Source organism: Cyrtonyx montezumae, unplaced genomic scaffold (assembly GCF_038088225.1).
Source record: "Cyrtonyx montezumae isolate F1298 unplaced genomic scaffold, pur_monq_1.0 scaffold_15, whole genome shotgun sequence".
NCBI classification, from domain to species: Eukaryota; Metazoa; Chordata; class Aves; order Galliformes; family Odontophoridae; genus Cyrtonyx; species Cyrtonyx montezumae.
In genome coordinates, this window is record NW_027071881.1 from 8,341,833 (window position 1) to 8,363,218 (window position 21,386).

The 21,386-nt window shown below is 45.3% G+C and overlaps 1 protein-coding gene across 1 annotated transcript; it reads right to left on the reverse strand.

Annotated features, from left to right (window-relative positions):
• Positions 1–1,645: 1,645 nt before the first annotated feature.
• On the reverse strand, positions 1,646–20,965 carry PPM1D (protein phosphatase, Mg2+/Mn2+ dependent 1D). The gene is made up of 6 exons (XM_065732046.1): positions 20,388–20,965; positions 16,509–16,737; positions 14,179–14,303; positions 6,010–6,200; positions 5,506–5,748; positions 1,646–2,257 (listed from the first exon to the last, which is right to left on the reverse strand). Exons 1-6 carry the CDS (start codon positions 20,827–20,829, stop codon positions 1,703–1,705), a joined length of 1,785 nt encoding a protein of 594 aa, XP_065588118.1. The 5' UTR covers positions 20,830–20,965; the 3' UTR covers positions 1,646–1,702.
• Positions 20,966–21,386: the final 421 nt, after the last annotated feature.

Below are 21,386 nucleotides of genomic sequence, written 5' to 3' on the forward strand. Positions count from 1 at the left end.
CATCCAGATCTCGCGAGAGCCTCGGAGCAGGTCCCCAGCACGTGGGAGGAGGCGGGGCCGCGGGTGGCGCGTCACGTGGCTGGCCGCCCATTGGCGGGAAGGCGCCGTGTTTATTTTCGCGCTCGGACGCAGTCCGTGGGTTTCCCGCGTCGCGATGGCCGCGCGGGTCCCTCAGGGCGACGCTGCGTGGGCAGCTCCTCGCACCCGGGAAGCATTGGGCACCGCCCGGCTGCCACGGAGTAAATATTTGTTCGGGTGTGAACGCACGCAGCTGCAGCCATCTTTGACGTTCTCGCCAACCGCACCATTTCAGCGCTGCTCACAGCAAAACCGCATCGCTGAGCAGAGGGTGCGTCCCACGCGCGCAGAAATGAAGTCCTGCAGGAGCCGGGAGCTCAGGGCCCACCTTTCCCCTCCGTGACAGCATTCACTGCCCGGGTGAAACGGAATTCTACATCTTCAGAAAGTGCGCAATGCCCCCTAGGATTCCCGTCACCATGGCAACGCATACAGATAGCAGGCCGTGCTTCATTGTTCCGGCTATTGAGAATTAGACTCTACAAATCCCATCCTAGCCCCCTTGCAATGAAATACTGCTCCACTGTTTCCCCATTTAAAAGGACAGGTTGTACGGTGCTATGATTTAACAAACACATTCAGTAGATTTGCTTCATTACAAAACCACGTGGGAAGTCCCATTTCATAGAGCAGCCACCACGAAGGAGGAGAGGGTATTAATCCTAATAAACGAGCATACTTCAGCTCCAAATTATGAAGAGAAATAAAAGGCACTCCATTAAGTTTTCACTTTTTATTTAGGTGAACATACACATGGTCCACATCCTCAAACTGTCATAAAATAATTTAAGAACTTATGTTGAAAGGTATTAGCAGCACCATCAGTATTGGAATAGCAGAAAACTCATGCCTCCGCCGGGCAGACAGTAATGCCTGGGCAGAAATGCCACCATGGATGCCGGGGGTGGGGGAATGGCTTTACAGAATGATTTGGGGAGTTGGGAGTTTTAAAAACACACAGTTTTTTTTGCTAAATACTTCAACTATTCATGTTACAAAAATGCAACTAGATAAGATACTGCATAGTATTTCAATTAACAAAGAAATGGACATCGAGCTGCCTAAAGCACAGCTCAACATCTCCGTTCCCACATACATTTCTGAGTAGAGAAATCTAAACTTTAAAAACAAAATATAGGCCTAGTGTATTCTCTAAAAGACACACCTCGGGTGGAACGTATCGTACTATGAAAATACATATCTTCCATTCTGTTTAATAATTTACTTTAGTGAAAAAGTTGTGAAATTCCCATCACAAGAAGCGTATACAAATTCAAGACTTTAGTAAATTAACAAAACAAAAAAAGAATTTATTTTTTCCTTTTTTTAAACAAGGTTTAGCTCCGCTTTAACAATTATACAAGGAAGAAAAGAGACTACGTTTATATGAAGGAATACAAATTTACACACATTTTACAGTGACTTATACCCCTACACATCTACAAAATTCACAGTTATAATACAAGCAAGTACAAGGCCGGGATAAAGCTGTTGGATACCAAAGAGAAGTTTCTACTTGTTAAAAAAAAAAAAAAAAGATAAAACGGGAAGAGTTTCAAACTTCTGCACCGACTTTAAAATTCCCATCAGAATAAAACACACTTCCCCCACACGAACTTGCCCTTCAGCAGACACAGACTGCTTTCCTGGGCGGGTGGAAGAGGGAAGTGCTGAGCTTCTTCTGGCCGCGCAGGCTGCGCCGCATGGCCAGCTTGGCTGCGTTCCTGCGCTGCGGCGTTGCGGCGATGCCCTCTGCTTGGACACCCATGCTTCGACTCAGGCCACGCCTCGGCTTCTTCACAGCTGGGCCGGAGTTGGATTCTTCTAATGTCCTTTTAAAGTTTGCTGTGGGTGTCCTCTCGGCATCTTGGGCTTTTGTTTGGCTGGTGGGAGATACCTTTAAGCCTTTTTGGTCCGTGCCTGAATTTGTAGAGTTGGAAGGGGACAGACTGACAGACAAACCGTTGCTGTAGGATTCCTGTATCCTCAAAGCCAACGCTTTGCTGCACTTGTCGTCCTGAGGACCTGAGTCCTTCAGGGTTGCTCCTGATGAAGGTAAATTGCTTTTGGCAATCTCGTTTGGCAGCTCTGCGTATTTTTCTGAGATCACGTTGCTATGCATGAGGGAAGGAACAGGATCAGAAGCATTCAGTCGTGGCCATGGATCATCCTCTAAAAGCTGAGGGGAAAGAAAAATATACTTAAGCATAAATATAATTCTCCTTCGAGGGTGAAAATAGCATGACAAACACTTCTAAACCTTAGAGACAGAAAAACCCCACTCCAAAACAGGACGATCTTTTCTCCACAGAGAGGAGGGACGGAGGGATGGAAACAGATACAGACTGTGCATCTGAACTCAGTACTTCATGCACACAACTTCATAAAAGCATTTACTTCCTCATAACAGCAGACAATCTGCTCTCTGAGGGAGCAGCCCAGACTTATTTAGCCTGTACATCTTCTTTTTTTGCAGCTACAAAGCAATTCACACAAGGAATCAAGATACACCTGTTCATTCAGGAAGCCATGGAGAAAGCAGGGCCTGCAACCTGTCCTGGGATTTCCATGAGTGGCCTTTTCCAACGTGCAGGTATGATTCCCCTCCTTCTGTGACATGTGCACCTACATCACCTCTGAATATTTCATACCTCATCAGACAGCCAAGCAACAAGGGCAACGAGCAGAAATCTCCTGACCTTTGTCACATGCAGCATTCACAGTTACTGCAGAACTAGGTTGTGAGGGAGATGGACAAACTCTTCACGTCCTGGGTGTGCTGATCGCATACGGAAGGTGGAGCATAAATTCTCTGGACTGAGCTATCCTAAAAATAGTTCTGTTTGCTGTTTCCAATTCCTCACAGCTAAGCAACGTGCTTTATTGCCTTGTCGTGTGCTTTACAACTTACAGAGGAAGCAAGTCCATTCATCACAGTGCATCTATCCACCCTGCATGAAGCACAGTTGCACTTTGGAGAGGCTGTTTACACGATGTGCTGAGAACCAGGGACTCCCTAATCCTGCCTTCAGCCATTCATCCCTTCTGCAGCCTCTGATAAGTTTTTGCCTCAATCTCAGTTTTACTGAGATGAAAAAGGGGACAGTGCCTACTTTCACTGTTCACAGGGGGATTATGAAAATTAGTATTTACGCAGCGCCCTGAAGATATGAGTTATGACCTTATTAAAGATTTAATTGTGAAGAAATCCCTAGCTGCTCAGTACGTCCTTCAAGAGTAAATTTCAAGGCCATGGTACATACCATGAACGTAAGACAGCCACTGTCATCTGCCTTGAGTTTTCAGCACATGAATTTGTTAAGTGCACACACAGATGAGTCAGACCAAGTCAATACAACACTTCTATCAAGAAGTAAATGCTTTTAAAGTCACGACAGAGGAACCTCAGTTCACCATTAATAAAAAGATCTGCAACTTTTCAGCACTTTTGAAAAATATAATACAAAGGTTTAATAAAATACACTCCAAAAGAGGAGTATCAGAATTGTTCCTAGCATCTAGATTTAGTTTTCCTCTCCCACTACTCCTCTGTTGCTGCTCATGCATAGGTAAAACCATTTAGGTACTATTGGTTGTTTTTTTTTTTACCATGCATAGCAACACAAGAAGGAAGATGTGTACTGTTCAATGTTCAACTCAGTTTCTTGCAGAACTCATAAGAAAGCTAAGATGATGTGGCTGGAGATTGTTGTGTGCTCTGGCAAGATTACTAAGCCCACTCAATTTCCTTTCTGACACTGTCTGGCCAATGTTCAGCTTTTATGTTTCCTATTGTGCAAGGCACAACACTGTGGCTCTTGTTGCCAAGACTTTGCTTGAGATGAATAACTGAGATTGGATAAGGCTTTGGTAAGATAGAGACAGGCTCCAAGAAGACTGCTAATAATGAAGCACAAACCTTAAACACAAATTACCAATGTAATTTCTCAATCTAGTCAATCAAATTCTATCACTGGCCTCAGGAACAATTGAATTAATTTTTTATTAGCAATAGCTGCCAGAAGCATATGCAATTAAGAAATACTTTTGTTTAATTGAGAAAACTTTGATTTACTCTCCCATCTATTTCCAAATTAATCGTTTTTGCAAGGCAGCAGCTGTGACAAATCCAAGCTCCCTGTGCTTCTAGCAGTTCTCTGGAGAGAAAAGATAAATATCCTTTTCATTGCTACCTCTTGTCTGTGCTGGCCTGCCCACTCTGGCCTACAAGCACGCCATGGCGACGTCTAGGAGCTGAGTTGGATCTGCTCAACCAGCTCTCATTTCTTTGCAGACACTGGAAAAATTCAGCTCATTTTTTTCTTTTGTTTTTAAGGATTCATTACCTACGTCATTTATGTCACGTATTTGCCCGTAGCTTTATGCATCAATGCATTTACATATTATTTTGCTAATTAATATTCTCAATTGCCATATTTTTCGTGCCTTCTTCCCCCCCCCCCCCCCCCCTTAACTTCCTTCTTCAGGAATATTTAGAATTCAAAAAGAAATTCACTATTTTAGGCTCTTTTCATGTGTTTTTCTATATTGGATGGAGGGGAAAGAGAGAGGAAGGTTGAGCCTGCTGTTTTAACTAGCTGCTTGTCTCTGCCAAGGGAATGTTAAGGAATCCCTTTCTAATTTTTGCTTTCTTTTTTAGTTTGCCCGAAGGAGAGTTATCCAAAGATACTGTGGAACTTCAAAGGACAGTTACTTAAATCAGGAGCAGCTGGTAATTACTGAAGCAAACATCCACTCATAAATACGTTCTAGTTCTTAGGGCATAAAAGTTTCCAAGCAGATCTGCTTTGTATTAAAGGGCAAAATTTCTAACCCAAATAAAGACTTTGTATTATGTCTTCTCCTCCAACAAAGGACATTAAACCAACTTGAGGAAGACTGTTTTTTTCTCAGAGTGGGAGATCTTACTGTCTCTGCAATGTGCATTTGACTATACTAACCTGTACATTAACTTAAAAAACAGCCCACACAGTGAAGAACTCAAGCAGACTGTTGGGTTTGGTTGGGGTTTTTAACTCCTGGCTCCTCTTTCAGAACTCCTGAGATCTCAGAAAGCCTGTCTTCACAAAGTAAGATCCAGCAATTCTGAGACATACATACTTTTGCCTTCAGAACTCTGTTAAGAATGTTTGTTACGAGTATATGTGTTTCCCCAAAGCGTTACATACTGAGTTATGAGAAGTACTGCAGATAATGGCCAGGTAATTGCTGTCCTACAACTGAAACACTTAGCCATGTGCACTGCAGTTTCGAAGTGGCCCAGCTACACCACTGCCCCAGCTCCTACACATTGTAACCTCTGTTCAAGCAGATGAGTGCTATTTGAAGAAGAAAGGGACGACTGATACATGGTTACTGGGTTGCACTCAGGCAAAGAGAACTTTTAAAAACACCGAAAAAAGTTACCTTGACAGGCGGGGTACAGCAGCGGGAGGGTGTCATGACGTTTGTATCAGGGCTGCTATAGCAGGGGCTCTCTGCCAAGTTGAGATACAGTTCTTCTTCATTTTCCAAGTTATTTTTGCTATCCTGCAACGGTGAGATGCAGATCACAATGGCACTGGTGTTATCTGCACGAAGCATGCGCTGCCTCCACCGGCCCAGGGCTCTGTTCACCAGCATTTTGGCACAGGACTGGCGGTGCTCACCCTTTATGTTCAGAGACAGACAGAGAAAGCAATCAGGTCCACTTTGTAAACTGAAAACAGAGTTACCACAAATTGTATTCGACAGTACACACAAGCACACTATCAACCATATTGTTACCACCTATAAGTTGTGGCAAAACTACTGAAATATGCCTCCACAGCACTGCCACTGCTGGGTACCTTCCACACATGCCAGACTAAGCAATCTTGAAGAGGAAAACAGTGTTACATTTCCACAGTGACTGATATCCACCGCCCTCACCATGAAGTATTTTTTCTCCTCGTGATCCTGGCACATGGAGATAGCATCTTGAGGTGGGATCATGTTCCACAGTCCATCACTGCCAAGGATAATGTATTTGTGCTTCTGGGGATCGATGGTGTGCACACTGGTGTCAGGTTCAGGAGACACAACAAATTCACCACTGTAGAAGTCGTAGCTCCACAGATCACCTAGTGAAGGAGAACACGTTTCTGAATTGCCACGTTACACACAATATGATTCTCGTTAACAACCAGAACTGTTCCCATGAAAACAATTACCACCAGTCTCGAGTCACCAATAGTAACACAGTGTAATTTGTTTACTTATATTTAAGGTCTTTGTTGAACCATTGCAAAAAATAAAAATAGAAATCTGCCTTTCCAGTCATAGGCACAGGTCAAAACCTCTGCTGTTTCTACAACTACAGTTCAATTACTAAAATTAGGTCAAGGAAAACTATACAACATCCCTTCTCTTCCCAACATCCACACAGCATTAGACTTTAATCTGCATCATGATGATGTGCTGCTCTGCACACCCTAAGGAGGCATAGCTTGGAAAACAAAAAATAAATGAACCAAAAAACAGAAAACCTTTCAGTCAGGACATGAAACTGCCCCCTTTCTTTTTTTCCCCCTTTCATCCTGAGACCCTCACAGCCATTCAACCAATACTGAAGCACACACATCTCCTGCTGTGCTTGTATTTGTCTGTGCAGGTGCCACAGAGAAGGAACAAAGAAGGCAGAGGAGACTGAAGCCTTCCCCTCATAAACTCCTTTATCCCATTTCTCCTCTTCCACAGCATCACTTCCAAAGCCATGCAGCACTCAGTGCCTTTCCAGCTGAACACCACGTGCCAAATTTTGGAGCTGGAAGGAAGCCACAGGAACACAAGTAGTGCCTGGGATCCAGCAGGACAGCAGAAAACGAGAGCTAAAGCCTCTCCCTTGGAAGGCCTCATGCAGTGAACCTTTCTATTTTTAAATCTTTCTTTCTGTGTGAATGAGTTTGGGGTCATCCCAGTGGTGAAGGTGGCCCGAACTGAATCCCAATAACTTCAGCCACATTTGAATGAAAGCATCTCCTGGATCCTGCTTCCTCCACACCACCCCAATTAAAAACCTCTCCAACAGAACAATGGAATAAATTCAAACTGAACATGCGATCTCATTTACCAGGAACACGTGAAAATCAGGGAAGTTTTTCTAATCTTGGGCCTAAAAATCAAGAATGGTGCTGCACTAACATTTCCTCTTCCTTTTCACAAAACTAATGCTACAATCTAGATTCTTCTGCCTTATCTGTTTTTTGTCAATATCCTATACAGCTCTAAAAATACCTCCAGAAATGGCTCATAAGTAGATTCCTGTAGTGATAAGCACCAAAGAAGTAACATTATCTCTAAGCACTGGCTAGATTTTCCTGCACAGAACACACAGGTTCAGAAGTAGAAATTAGTGAAGATGCCAGAGTTTAGAAGCTTAAGAACTCCCACAAGATTTTGTTAGCTCTTTTCCTTGGGCTTTTCACTTACTACAGCAAACATGTTTCTAACTGCCTTCTGCGACCATCACCATCCTTTTAAAGGTAAGAAATAAGCTTTTGTCTTCCTACTTCCTTCCATTAGCTTTGCCTTAAGCTATGAACCATCTCAAGACTTTTCCAGAATCAGAAGGAATACTTCTACTCAATTACTTCACTTCACTGCAGTGAGCATGGTTGGTCCAGTCTCATTAAAGCACCAACTCACCTCCACTGCAGCAGCAAACACATGCTTCTAATAAATGCTAATTAACAGCCAACCCTGTTTATACACAGAGAGGTGCACTCTCCCTACACAGAGCCCAGCAAAGCCAGCCAGCTGGCAATGAGATCAAAATAAATACCATAAGAGAAGAGCTGAGCATCAGCACAGCAATTACTGTACATTAATCACCAAAAAAAGTCCTGATACACTGACAGTTCTTCACATTGTGCCTGTCCTCAACACTAGAAAAAATAAGAGCTTGGAATCTGATCACGCCAGATCTTGGAATCAGTGGCAGCAATTTCCAACAAGCTTAATATTTTTATGCTTTTATTTGCTGGGTTGCTCACGCTCATTTAGGAAAGTCTACAAATGCTTTTAGCTGAATCATTTTTAGATTAGAAATACTTTCCTCCAAGTCAAAAATAACCCATTGTGATTTAATTTTGGTTCATCCACATAGATGTCATCACTGCCATCTGTTGCTTTTCCTGAGCAAACAGCTGAGTTACAATCCCAGTGACCTCAGAGCCTTCCTCTGAGAGGCAGCACTCCACAGGGTGTCAGCCTGGAACGTCACATCAGTTACTGTGATGATGAGGAGCTGCTGCAGTGCACAGAGGGTGAAGGCACATGAGGGACCCAGAGCTGTACCTCCAGCAGATTTACTTTCAGTGTTACTCAGCACTTACTGAGGCCCAGAATACCCAGGAAATGACAGAGGAACTGCACTACAGAAGTTGTATTACTACAAGTGATCCTTGGCAGAAGAATACTGCATAAAGTACTTCACAGAGAGTATTTCTTGCAGGTCCTTCAACTCCAAGCCAGCAAAGGCCAAAGCACATTACCAGGGCGAGACCTTTTTAATGATTACTTTTAAAACGGGGCAGGGCACCACAGACTACACTGATGCTTTTTAAAGAGCTGCTGCATACCTAGAATTCTTATGTCAGCTGTCTATCTTCCTCCAGCCAGCTGGAGAGCACAGCATCTGCAGCAGCTGAGGGATCTATGACAAACCTAGGAGGAAACTGCTTTACACGGGGTCCTCTCTGTTACAATTCTGGAAGGAAATAAGGGAGGGGAAAGTAAACCAGAAAGCAGAACGTATTTTTTCCACTAGACAAAATGTTGTAAAGTTTTAATTCTGTCCCAAAGCAAACAGACAGACAAGTGATCCCTGAGCAGACTGGAAAGCCAAGACAGCAGGATGACGTGATATGCCAAAGGCTACTGGTATGGAACTGGAATCCCAGCTTCTCAGGCTTCACTTGGAGCTGTACTATTTTTGTTCTGAATTAAAAACCAAACACTTATAAAACTCAATCTTCTTCTTGAAAAAACTTCCATCCAGGAACACTTCTTCTGGGGTGCAGTTTGCCTATTCCTTTTCCAATCGAACAAACAGGAATTAATACAACTTCATCTACACCTTCCTGGAAAATCATGCCTGTTTTTTTGGCCATGCCTAGCATCAGATTAGCACACAGATCTGCACAGAAGTTACATGGTACCTTACAAATGAAATGTATATTTGAAATTACATAATAAAGGAGCAAGAGACTCACACAACCATATATATAAACATGAAAATGTGTAGCCTGCCTTACCTGCTTATTATTACCCTTTAAAATATAGCTAATAAAACCACTTGCAACTCAGCCAGTGCCAGAAAAGTTACCGGTTACAAACAAAAGCACCCATCAAATAAGTAGAGCAGACTGGATCAAGCCCAAAGCCACCTAAGTTCATCCTACAGTCATAAATCAAGTCCTTCATTTATGGCTCTGGAGCACATTGTTTTGAATACCAAAATATCTTTTGGTTTTATTGGAGGAAAGAAAAGTTTACTTTTGTAAGTCAGAGTGAAAGAGGAAAACCCAGTTTGATTAATCCCAGATCTTTTTAAAATCCCAACTCATGTGAAAGGTCTGTCAGTACAGAGAACAATTACAGAACTTCTCCACCCTCAGTGAGGCAGTGCTGCTGGGAAGCAAGGCAAATCTCAGCGAGGATATGGACAGAAACCACTTGAGATCATTCAGACCAAGATGAGGTGGAAAACGTTCCCACCAAAACTCACAGCAACCAGGTCCTATAGCCACAAGAGGGCATCTTCCCAGCAGTGTAAAGAGTTATGCAGCCTTGTGTCCCACTCCTTCAACACAGCAGTGATCTCGAAAACAAAACAGAGTAGCAGCAAGCAGAAAACTTACCCAGAAGTGATTAGGGTTTAAAAATTTATAGTGTTCCTTTTAGGAGCAAGAGTTCTACTATGTGAAAAAGGAAAGCACAGGCAAGAGGACATCATTTCAACAGCAAATGGAACAGTTACATTTAAAATAAATGGTGACCAAGACTGCTCATCTCTGCTCACATGTCAGCAAAATCACAGCAAGAGAGAAGAAAGGTGTTTGTGCCAGAGCACACTGCTTAAGTGTCAGATCCTACAAGAAGTAGGATGCAAAAGCAGAGATGAAGGTATAAATTGACATGCAGAAAGCTACTCGTGATTTCTAGCCTTGAACTGAATCCTTCAAATGAACACTAAAGTGGATTTACAGTCTCTAAATGACATTCAACCCTAGACAGCATTTGAATCTGGATAAAGTTCCACCTACAAGGAGGAATGATCATCACAGTTTTTCTACTCTGTCGAAGAAAAAAGAGCTAAAGAGGCACAGAGCGCTCCAGTCAGCAATGAGCAGGAAGAAAAGCCCTGAACTTTCTTCTTGAAGCTAAACAGATCCACATGTGTTAGTTACACACACAGTGTGAAGGCACAAGTCTGCACAGTCAAATACATTCTCTGCATTCTGTACAGGCATACATACACAGTTTGTCTCCAGGGTGGAGAAAACTGTACAAGCTAAAGAAAGACATCTCCAGAACAAGAGAAGAAACCCATATGTATGACATACACATGGATAGAAAGCAGTATCAATATAATTTGGAAAACACTGTGCAGTGTTTAAATATCACTTACTAGCTTATGCAATTCATCACAATTAATCATCGTGGGGTGGCCTACAGACAGCGGGATATAGGCAAATGCCATCAAGCAGCTATGCCCATTCTAGCTGGTAAGAGATTTTGTATGTTTGTATACACACACACACTTAAATTCACACCAAGAATTAAAGCCTTACACAAGAATGTACATAGATCACTTGAGGCCAGCCATACCCTCCTCCACGGTACACATGTTCAGAGAGCTTTACTAAAGCAATTCTGCAGCCAATAGAGTGCTCTGGAAGACAGCTTCCATGTCACTGTCAAAGCCAACACTCCCATAGCAGCCATACACAAAGAGTTCACTGTTCTGGTGCACAGCTCTTTCTAGAGGTCAGCAGGAAATTTGTGTTAATACAAAAAAGAAAAAATCAATTCTGTATTTTGGGGGCGCTCCACCCCAAAAAAAAACCAAACAGAAGAGGCTGGGTTTGTCACATCTATATAAAAACCAAGGAAGGTGCTTCAGGTTGCACCATAAGATTCTGAGAACTGAGACTACAGGTTTGGTTCTTTTTATACCTCCCCTACTTTGTATACCATCCTTGAAAGCACTACTGATGCTAGGCCAGATTTTACTCCAAAATTCACTTCCAAAGATCAAAATTCTTTATTTCATTTTATTTTGATCACGAAGGGTTCTACACATGGGAACAAAAGTACACTCACAGCCTTGTGCTTATCATCCTGCATTTTGTCCCAGAAACTGAAGGTCTTAGTTGATGCATTTAGATTGCTAACATAGCTGAAATGCTACAGGGCTATACATACACACAGTTATTTTCTCTCTCAGTGCTTTCCCCCAAGACACTTGTTTATAAGCATGCTCACTGGAGTCTGAAATACCCTCCTGGGCGCCGCATGGAAAAAATCCAACTTGAAAATATGTGGCAGAGAGACAGTAACTAATGCATGATGCAATGACATACACTCCTCAAAACACACAAGCAAGTTACACAATAGCTTCCTGTCCCTGAGTACGTAGGTTATATAGCACCCAATTTGCACACTCATATCCCTGCCTTACACAAGTGGGTTTGAGTAACGTGAGTTACCAGACATCTGTTATAAGGACAGAAGTAGACAGTTACTATGAAGCTATGGATGCCAGAAAACTCACACAAGTGATTATGCTCTAAGAAAAATGTTTTGTCTCCCTGTTACAAATAGCTAGGTTTTAAACTTCCTTAAAAAAATAAAAAAGATCAGATAATCTGCCATTTTAAAGACAGTAAATTCACAAATCTGTGTTTGCCTTGTAGGTGCAGGGCAGCATGAAGAGTATCATGCTGTCCAGCTAGAAATTTACATCCAGATAATAAACCTGGGGCCTGTGCAGCAAAGGGTTTCTACTGAGAGTAACAAGCAAATTTGGAAATAGCAAAAAGAATCTCTGCACTAGATCTTGAGGGGATGGACTAGTGTTGGTGACCAGTATGGCAGCACTGCCAGTTACTACTCTCATTGGAGAGGCTCCAGCATAGCAGTGCCAACCAGGGTAGCAATCTGGGATCCAGCCAAGAGGTCGAGCAGGCCTCCAAGAGCTTGAATGCAAATGGTTTTAGTTGTGGTAGGTCTTTTGTAAGCCGTGGAAGGGGCATGCTGGCCTCAGAAAGAAGTTAAATCCTGTTTCCAAACTGTGAGCGTCTGTGCACCATCTGTGTCCTGCAGAGCTAAGCAGCTGCGTTCCTTTTCACAGGAGGTTTGTCACACCTCCTCAGAAGGGAATGTGAAGAGCCTTGTGGAGGCTCCTTGAGCAGGCAAATACCAAAACATCATCACACTGTACTCCATTTCTCCTACACGACTCATGGAGGATGGTGTCTCCTTTAAGTGTTCAAATCTTCTAACTTTTGACACCAAGTACCGTTACGAAGTGTTCTTGTCCCTTGGACCTAAAACTCCCCAGTAATCCTCCTCATCCACATAACTGGAAAGAATGCACTGGGGGCTAACAGATGCATCATTCCTTGAATTCCCATCTGCACACAGAACCCAGCCAAATCCTTTTGTTCAACTTGCTGAGAGGAACTGGATCAAAAGTCATCGAGTTGTTTTCGTTATTTTTTTACACAACTAATTCAAAAGTGTAGAAATGAAAGCTCTATTGAAATTAACTACATCCACTTTTTGTAGCCTACAACAAACACTGACACTTTGCAGAAAAGAGGTGAAGGAGGCTATGTTACTTGGTAGGTGACTGGCAAAGATCTGCCTCCATCAACTCCGAAGGACTAAACACCTCACATCAGTTTTATTAATCATAAGATAAGTGGCTACATTGCCTACAATGATACACAGTGAGATCTGAAAGACACAGCAAGGGAAAAAAGACAGAAAGCTTTTTGTTAATAAGATCACTATTCAGTGACCTGTGGCCTTTATAGCTTTTTCTTTCACAAGGTTAGACCACTGTACAACTCTTCTGAACACTAGACAAATCCACACAAAACACATCACTGCCTCTGAAATAAGACACAGTAACGTTATGCAGTTATCACAAGATGACCACAGCCCCAGAACAGACTGTCCCTATGACACACTGCCAGCTAATCTAGGAACACTGACAACACTATCACGTAACCACCACGCTTGCCAAGAAGTTAAGTCATAGAACAGTTTTCACAGGTAAAAAAAAATATATATATATGATACTATATTTCCATAGAATCTAACCTATACTGAGTAGATGTGGATATTTTTCACTGGGGCAGAAGAAGGGAGGAAAGAAGGAAGGGAAGTGAACAGCAGAAGACTGCAATTTGGCAGTTAAATTTAAGGAAAATAACTGCCTAGAAAATACTAAGACACATGGGCAAGAGGTCACCAAAGATCAAGTTATTAAGTACATCCAAAAAGCATTCATAACAAGCTTGCATGACACTGTTGTACGTATTTTCATCCCTTGATTAGAGTGTTCCTCAAAGTAGTTTCCCATTACCAATGCCACTGCAAAGGCAAGTAACAAATAAAGCACACAGGCTGACCTCTACCCTTCTGTCAATTCCACGTTGTCTTGAAAGAAGACAGATTTACTATGAGACAGAAGAACAAAGTGCTTTGGCTGCTATGCAGGAAAACAGTCTCACCACCACCTAGCTAAAAAAGACCTACTGTGCTGTACATCTTGGCACACACCACGCTTTCATTCGCAACAAAGTACCATATCAGAACTGAGATGGGAAGTCCTGCAAGCTGTACAACTCCTCCCCTCACCAACCCACCTCCTACAGCTCCATTTGAAAAGTGAAATTTGCACTGTACTAAAAATATTTTTAAGGCCCATACTTTCAGAAAGCCTTATCACAGCGAGTGATTGGATCCCTCTAAACTAAAGGAGCAGAGGAGGGTATAACTCAGCTCCAATGGGCTGCGTGCAGATGTGTCACGTCCCAGACTTACCAAGTGCTCTGGCCACGGCCAGGAAGGGAATCTGGTCGATGACGGTGCTGCGGCGCACGGGGCCGTTGTGAGTCAGGCGAGGTCTCTTCCAGACGACACGATTCACACCAGACTTGTTGATTACACTAAAAACCATCAGAAACAGGCATGGGTTATAAAAAAGAATGGAAATGAAAGCTTGCTCCCATGACATAAGATTAATTAAATATGCAAATACAGAGTCGATAATGACAGCATCCTCAGTGAAGTGCACAGCATAATAAAGTATTTCAAATCACCTGGTATCACTCGCATAGCCTCATTCCACATTAAGCTAAAGGGAAAAGCAAGAGATAAAGGGCAGAAGAAAAAGCAGGGGAATGAAGACTTAGAAGAAATTCTGGCTGGCTGCAAACAGCCAGATGCAAGAGCATCTTTCTAATCTATCAGCAAAAAAGCAAAAGACAAATTGCTTTCCTTAGATGAGGACCATCAACATCAACTCGGGTGAAAATATCATGTAGTTTCTCCTTCAGATTTCTCCATCTGCTTAAGTCTGGCAGAAAAGAGCAGTGCAGTACAGTTGGGAAGAGGAAAAAAAAAAAGCAGCCTTCTGCAGGAATTTCCTTAATGGTGCAACAACACGAGGGATAAAAAGAAGTTGCTATCTGCTGAAAGCACGACATAGGAAGAAACAACTCTGCCTTTAAGCATTAACACCTGCTCCAAGGCACCAAGCAATGGTTTTAGCTCTCACAGATGGCGCTAAAAGGGTCAAAAGAGAAGCTACTATGCAAGGGAACCTACTATTATAGGGCAGGAAGAGATACAGAAGAAGGAAGGGAAAGCATGAGGTATCAAGCAGGGTAATGAAACAAGGAACAAGCAAAGCTTGGTCCCAATCAAACTAAGAACTAGATGCTTAAAAGCTAGCTTATATCCAAGGAGCAGCCATTGGTAATTAGAAACTGAGGCGCTCTGGAACAGCCTCAAGATTCCTCATACTGAAACTATTCAAGATGCACTTCCTGAGACTTCAAAGGCCCTAACAACAAAGGCATGTTTATCTCCATCCTTCTGCATGAAAGTGCAGCAAGCACCACTGCCTAAAATCCACCTCATCCATTTGTACAACTAATAGCCACACAACATTAACTTCAGCATTTATCTGGAAGATTTCAATCTGTACTCCAGAACTGTTACTTAGAAAATGTCATTCTTAACGAACAATTCAATCACACCCTCACATTAAGTTATCCCAATTTGCTCTAACAAAAGAGAGGACATTAATAACCATAGTGGCATCTCCATCACACTCCCACCATTTGCCTCACAACAGCCTGCACTGGTTTAACCAGCCAGTCTGGGGGAACAAACCAATCAAAAAAACAGAAGAAGCAGAAGCATAAAAAGTTAATAAAAATGTTTAAACGCTTCTGCTGATACAAAGTCTCAGGGAATGCTTCTTCAAAGCCTCAGAGTTTCAATCATTGGGATGCACAACCTGGAAACCCATATATTTACAAACCTAACTTAGCAAAGCTGCGAGTTGCCCTTTCTGAGAAGCTCCCACACCAAACACAGCTATCTGATCAGCTTCCACCTGCTAGATACAGATATCTGAAGGTTAACGAGCTGACAGGGTTCTTGTGTGAATGATGTCAACAGGAAAACCTTCAGCACTCTCTCCCTCTGAACTGCTAAGAGAAGGAAACTGTGCCCATCCATCTGGTGCAGTACTGTGGAACGAAAGAACAGCGAGCTCCTGTGAAGCTATGCCAAATCCAAGCCCTGAGGTTTGTCTCAAAACATTAGTGCCATCTGACAAGGCTGCCTGCTTTCCTCCCCAGTTACAGGGAACATTCATCAACCACAACTCAGATGTTCTAACATCTGCCAGCTCCTGACATGAAGAAAGTACTAATATTGAGATACATGTTAAAATGTGGCATTTTAACATTTTAAGCATGTATTTAAATGCACAAAAACAGTACCCTGTTTCAATTTTATATCTTTTATATTCTTTTAACAGAAGCTTTGAAGAGCCTACTCAACAGCTGCCAGTATCACCTCAGAAACAATGAAAAACTCATGGGGAAAAATATTTCAGTGTCTTTTCTGTTAAAACTGCTCTATTCCACCATTTGTCAAACAGATACTCCACAGCAGAGATCATTATCTACAGGAAAAAGCAATTGCATAGACAGTGACAGAATATAAGCGGGCCACAGGACCCACCAACTTGCCTGCTACCCCTAAAACAAGCAAGCACAAGCCTAACTGAGACAGAAAGACACGATTAGCACCCAGAGAAAACTGAAAACTGAAGTGAGTAGCACAGAGATGGTTACCTGCCCCCAAGGCCTTCGATCCTCTCCCTTTCTTTGGGAAGCTCAGGCTTGTGGTCCTGCGTCACCTCCACAGCTCTCACAAAGTCATCTTTGGGGTCGTCCTGGACTCCCAGCACCACCCCAGAGTCACCCACGTGAGCAACGTACATCTTTGAGCCTCGGATGATGACCACGCTGGCGGTGGTTCCCGATGTGCTCGGGAGACCGGTCATGGTCTTCGGCCACTCTGCTGCAGGGAGGAGAAAAAAAGAGAACAAAAAGAGCTTTGTTTTTAATTCTGTGGAACCAAAGGTGTTTTGAAGATTAAGGGTGTGTCAGAGAGGTTTGCATATTGTTACACCAGGGCGTGTGTAACTGTGGCATGGCCACAAGCAAAGTAGTGCTGATGGGGCCCCCCCACACACCCCATCATCACTGCCCCAACCACAGCTCACATGGAAACGAAGCCAAGAGAAGGCACTGAGACAGGATTCCAAAAACTGCCTCCTCAGGTTTAATTCTCCAAGCATGACCAGAGGAACACAAATGTGTGGGAGAAAGTGTTACTCAAACACTGAGCAGGTCAGCCAGGCCTGACACACGTTAAGTGGTCTGTTCATGTTCACTTCCCTGTCTGGAGAGACAAGAACTCCTAAATCGAGTCGCTCTGCCTGGACACCTGGCTGGCAATCAAATCATTTGGACCTTCCTGATTCCCTCAGAAGGAAAGAACATGTTATCTTAACACACCTTCATCTCCTACTATACCACTCTCCCAACTCACATCCGATTTCTCTTTCATGCTATTTCTTCCCTTGTCTATTTCAGTTTACAGATACAAATTGTTATTCTTCCAAAACACCATTAAACGATTGGGATGTCCCAGTTAGGACAGATTAGGCATACCAGTCCTCCTCCCTGCTCCCATACTTGCAGACTGCCTTTGCCTGCCAGCAGCACCCACTCAGTCTTCAATCAAACCATGGACAGGGGCTTGTCTCCCTGTCACATTTTATCTTCTGCTCTTCACAACCCATGCTCATACTGTACAATACCAAAACTCCACTGTGACACATGCTGTTTGCAGGAAATACCCTAGCCAGGCAGCCAAAGCACTGAGTTGTCTTTTCCTTGTGTTTCACTGCCACAACACCACAAGAAAAAGAAATGGGGCCTTCCTCCAAAGCTGCAGACATGAAGAGCTGAAGAATGGGGACTCGCTGAGCCCCAGCACTACTGAACTCTGCTCAGATGCCTGGGACAAGAAAATAAAAATGAGCGTGGGGAAAGCACATGTACAGCACAGCCACTCTGATGGCAAAGGCAGCATCTCCTCCACGGAGCAGCCAGGAGATCCTGCAGCATTCCCATCTTTGAGTCCTAACAAAGGTTTCTACCTCAGTTCAGCATTTAGACGCACAGCTTTCTCCCCACAAGTGACATTATTTCAAGAACACAAACAGTTCAGTGGAAGCACTCCGTCTGACAATTTTAACAGTGGCTATTAAACGTAACACATTCTAAATGGAAAGCAAATGAGGGAGGAAGCCAAGCAGGAACGAGGACTTCAACCACAGGCTGAACAGAAAACAAGCTGCAACTAATGAGTTTCTGTCAGTGTAACAACCCCTCAGTAGCAATAAAATATATTGGAGAATCACGCTGGTCTTTATAGGAAATGAGGAGCACAGAAGTGAAATCACCCACTTAGGAGAAAAAGACTGATACAGCAGCCTCCAACCTGGGGCTCCAACAGAAGCAGAAATTACATCTGCCAATCATCAAGACAATTGCAGCTTACGTCTCACCCTTGGTTAGAAGTGAGCATGACACACAGCACAGCATATTCCTTTCTTCAGGGACCATCTCATCAGAAATTAACACAAGCATCAGAACTCTTTTCTCCCAAGCTTGGGTGAAGCCACCTGCCCAGCTCCTCCACAGATCAGGATTCTGTTTGTACCGACCCTAAAACCAAAACAATCTGTAGCACTACACCAGATGATCAAACAAAAAGAAACCCTGAAATTACAACTGAGTTCTCAAAACAAAATTTGCACTTCAACGTTACACATGAAGCACCCATGGATTCCATATCACTCCTACATGTCCAGTAAGGGAGGAATCTGTCTGGGCAGCACACTGGGATAAACAAGTTAGTAGAAGTTTATTTGAGGGCCCACATCATCCATTTATTACAGAAGAAACTAAAGTGTTCGACTTCTATGTGTCAAATTAAATTTAATGGAGGAATTATAACTGCAGAAGTGTACTACCTTTTACATTTTGACTAGTAGTGCTAGGAAAAAAAAAAGCTTTTAAAAGAACTGAGCTGTGTATTTAAAAGCAAGTTTTTAGCATCGTAAATAAACGATGCAAGAAGTGTCAAAATCTGGGACCTGCTGAGCACACATCCTGCAGGAAGCTTCCCTACCACTGCCAGCTGCAGAAACAGGCTTCACATCACAGCTCTTACCTTGGAAGCCCTTTAACACACAGAGAACTGGGAAAGTCCTTAATACAGTTAACCCCACTAATCATCTGCAGTGACCAAAGCGTATTTTCCTGTTTCAGTTTTTCTGCTATCCCCACCACCAGCACACGAACACTTGTTGCAGATGGCCATAGGATGACCCACTGCTTCCAGGGCAGCTGAGCACACACTGCTCCTCCAGTGCCATCAGCTGGAAGCACCGGGCTCCATCCCACACACACAGCATCCAAACTGCCCCTCACACCGGGTCTGCAAAGCACGGCAGGACAAGTTACAGACCACACATCCTCGTCCTTTCCTGCTGTTAAACTCTAGCAATCCCACACACACAGAAGACATCAGTAACTACCAAACACGCAGCGGAAAAGTTTACCACGCAACCTACCTAAAACCACCACCATATAGTCATAACCAGAGCTCTGTTGTTTCTGACAATAGCTTAAATTGGTTCCACAACCGAAGCACCGTTCCCAAACACGTGGTATAAAATAATATTTCCTGCATTCTCTCACTGCCCTCCACCCCTCTGTTCTGCTGTCACACCTTGTTACGGTGACAAAGAACAGCCCAGGGACACTACAGGTGCCCCTCCTCACTGCCCAGCCGCACTGCTGTGCCATGTGCCAGCCCCACCACCCCAGCACGCGGCTGCGGGCAGTGCTGCTGCCACAGCTCACACCTCTTCCTTTCGGTCCAGCATCAGCGTGCCCCGACCTCGCCACTCCTGCTCGTTTCTATCCCACACCTGACACTTGAGCAACTTCTCTGTTCTGCTATTCAAGAAATAGGAAAAAGAAAATGAAACTTAAGACAGCACAGCCCTCCCCGGGCCCAACTGACTTCCTCGAAGCCCTGCTGAGCTGTAAATGCAATTCTGCTTTCTGCTTGCTTCCCGGGCCTGCTGTCAGCACCGCAGCTGCGGCTCTGATCTGACTCCGGGCTCCCCTCCTCCCCGCCCGTTCCTACACGCTCACTACTCACGCACCGTCTTTTTCCGAGGCTTCCAAATACACAAAAACACACATCTAATTATAAACATACATAACGCGATGTGCAGAAATACACACACAAAACCGACCCTACCCTGAGCCGTAACCTTCGCCTTATAGAACCAGTACGGGATTCCCGTTGGGAGCTCAGCCCGGCAGCCTCACCGAGCGGCTCAGGAGCGGTGCCCAGCACACCACAGCTCCACGACGGCCCCACGGGCACGGCTCGGGAAAAGCCACCGTCCCGGCCGCCACATTCACTTTCCGCGACGCTCCCACCGAGGGGAACGCAGAGGGGCTCCACGCATCTGCCCACGACCGCGGAACGAACATCTCCCAGGAAACGCAACCGGGAAACGCGCGATCCCTCCCGCGGGGAGGGCCCGGGTTACCGGGCAGCGCCGGACGGGAACTTACGCAGCTTTTTCCACATGGCGCGGTGGCAGGCGATGAAGCCCTTGCGCAGGGCCGCGCACACGGCGGCCGGCTCGGCGGAGCCGAAGCCCTTCTGCTTCTTGATGAAGCCCCAAAGGTTCTCCCGGGCGAACTGGGCCGCCTCCCGCCCGCCGTGCCCGTCGCACACGGCGAAAAAGGCCACGGAGCGACGCGGGCGCCGTCCGGAGCCGCAGCAGGGGCCGGGAGGCAGCGCTGCCTCCTCCGCCGCCCGCGGGCCGCCCGCCCTCCGCCGAACGCCGTCTCCGAGGGCCCCTCCGGGCGCCGCTCCGCCTTTGTGCGCGGGGCCCCGCTCCGCCGCGGCCGGCGGCTCGGGCTCCACCACGATCTGGGTCACGTCCTCCATGTATTTCCTGCCGCCCTGGTCGGAGTACACGCTCACCCCCAGCGAGTACTGCCCCTCCATGGAGCGGGAGGCTCCGCGCGGCGCTGCCCGCCGCTCCCCGCCCGCGATGGCCGCCGGACCGCCGCCGCCGCGCACTATTGTTGGTGCCGACGGCGCCGCTCGGGCACGGGCATGGCCGCGCACCGCTCCCCGACAATCCCCGGCGGAGCCGCGGGAGCGCCGCGCTCCGCGCCGCAGCGCCCCCTGCCGCGCCCCCGCCCGCCGGAAGGGGCGGCAGCGAGCGGCGCCGCCTCCAGAGCGCCCCCGGGTGGCGGCCGGCGGGAGCGCGGCCCCGGAGCGGGGAACTGCGGGCGGCGCCGCGCGGTCAGAGCCCCGCCGGGCAGCGCCGGGGCTCGCGGACCGTAAGGCTCCGGGTAAGCGTCCCCCTGCACGCAGGAGGGACTCGTGCACTCCGTGCTCATAGCTGAAATTCGAAATATTGTTTCAACTCCCAGAGCTCCTTCCCGTTACGAGCTGAAAGCAGCCGAAGAGATCCCTGGACGCTGCAAAAATATTCCCACTTTTTAAAACGGAGGCAGTTCTTCGGCCCGAGCGCTCCAAACGCTTTGGGTTTCCTT

Coding starts and splice junctions, on each gene's coding strand:
- PPM1D (XM_065732046.1), bottom strand. CDS start 20,829: ATGGAGGGGCAGTACTCGCTGGGGGTGAGCGTGTACTCCGACCAGGGC. Junction 6,201..14,178: donor GGCCGTGGCCAGAGCACTTG/GTAAGTCTGGGA, acceptor CTCCTTCACTAG/GTGATCTGTGGAGCTACGAC. Junction 2,258..5,505: donor GCTGTACCCCGCCTGTCAAG/GTAACTTTTTTC, acceptor CTTTCCCCTCAG/CTTTTAGAGGATGATCCATG.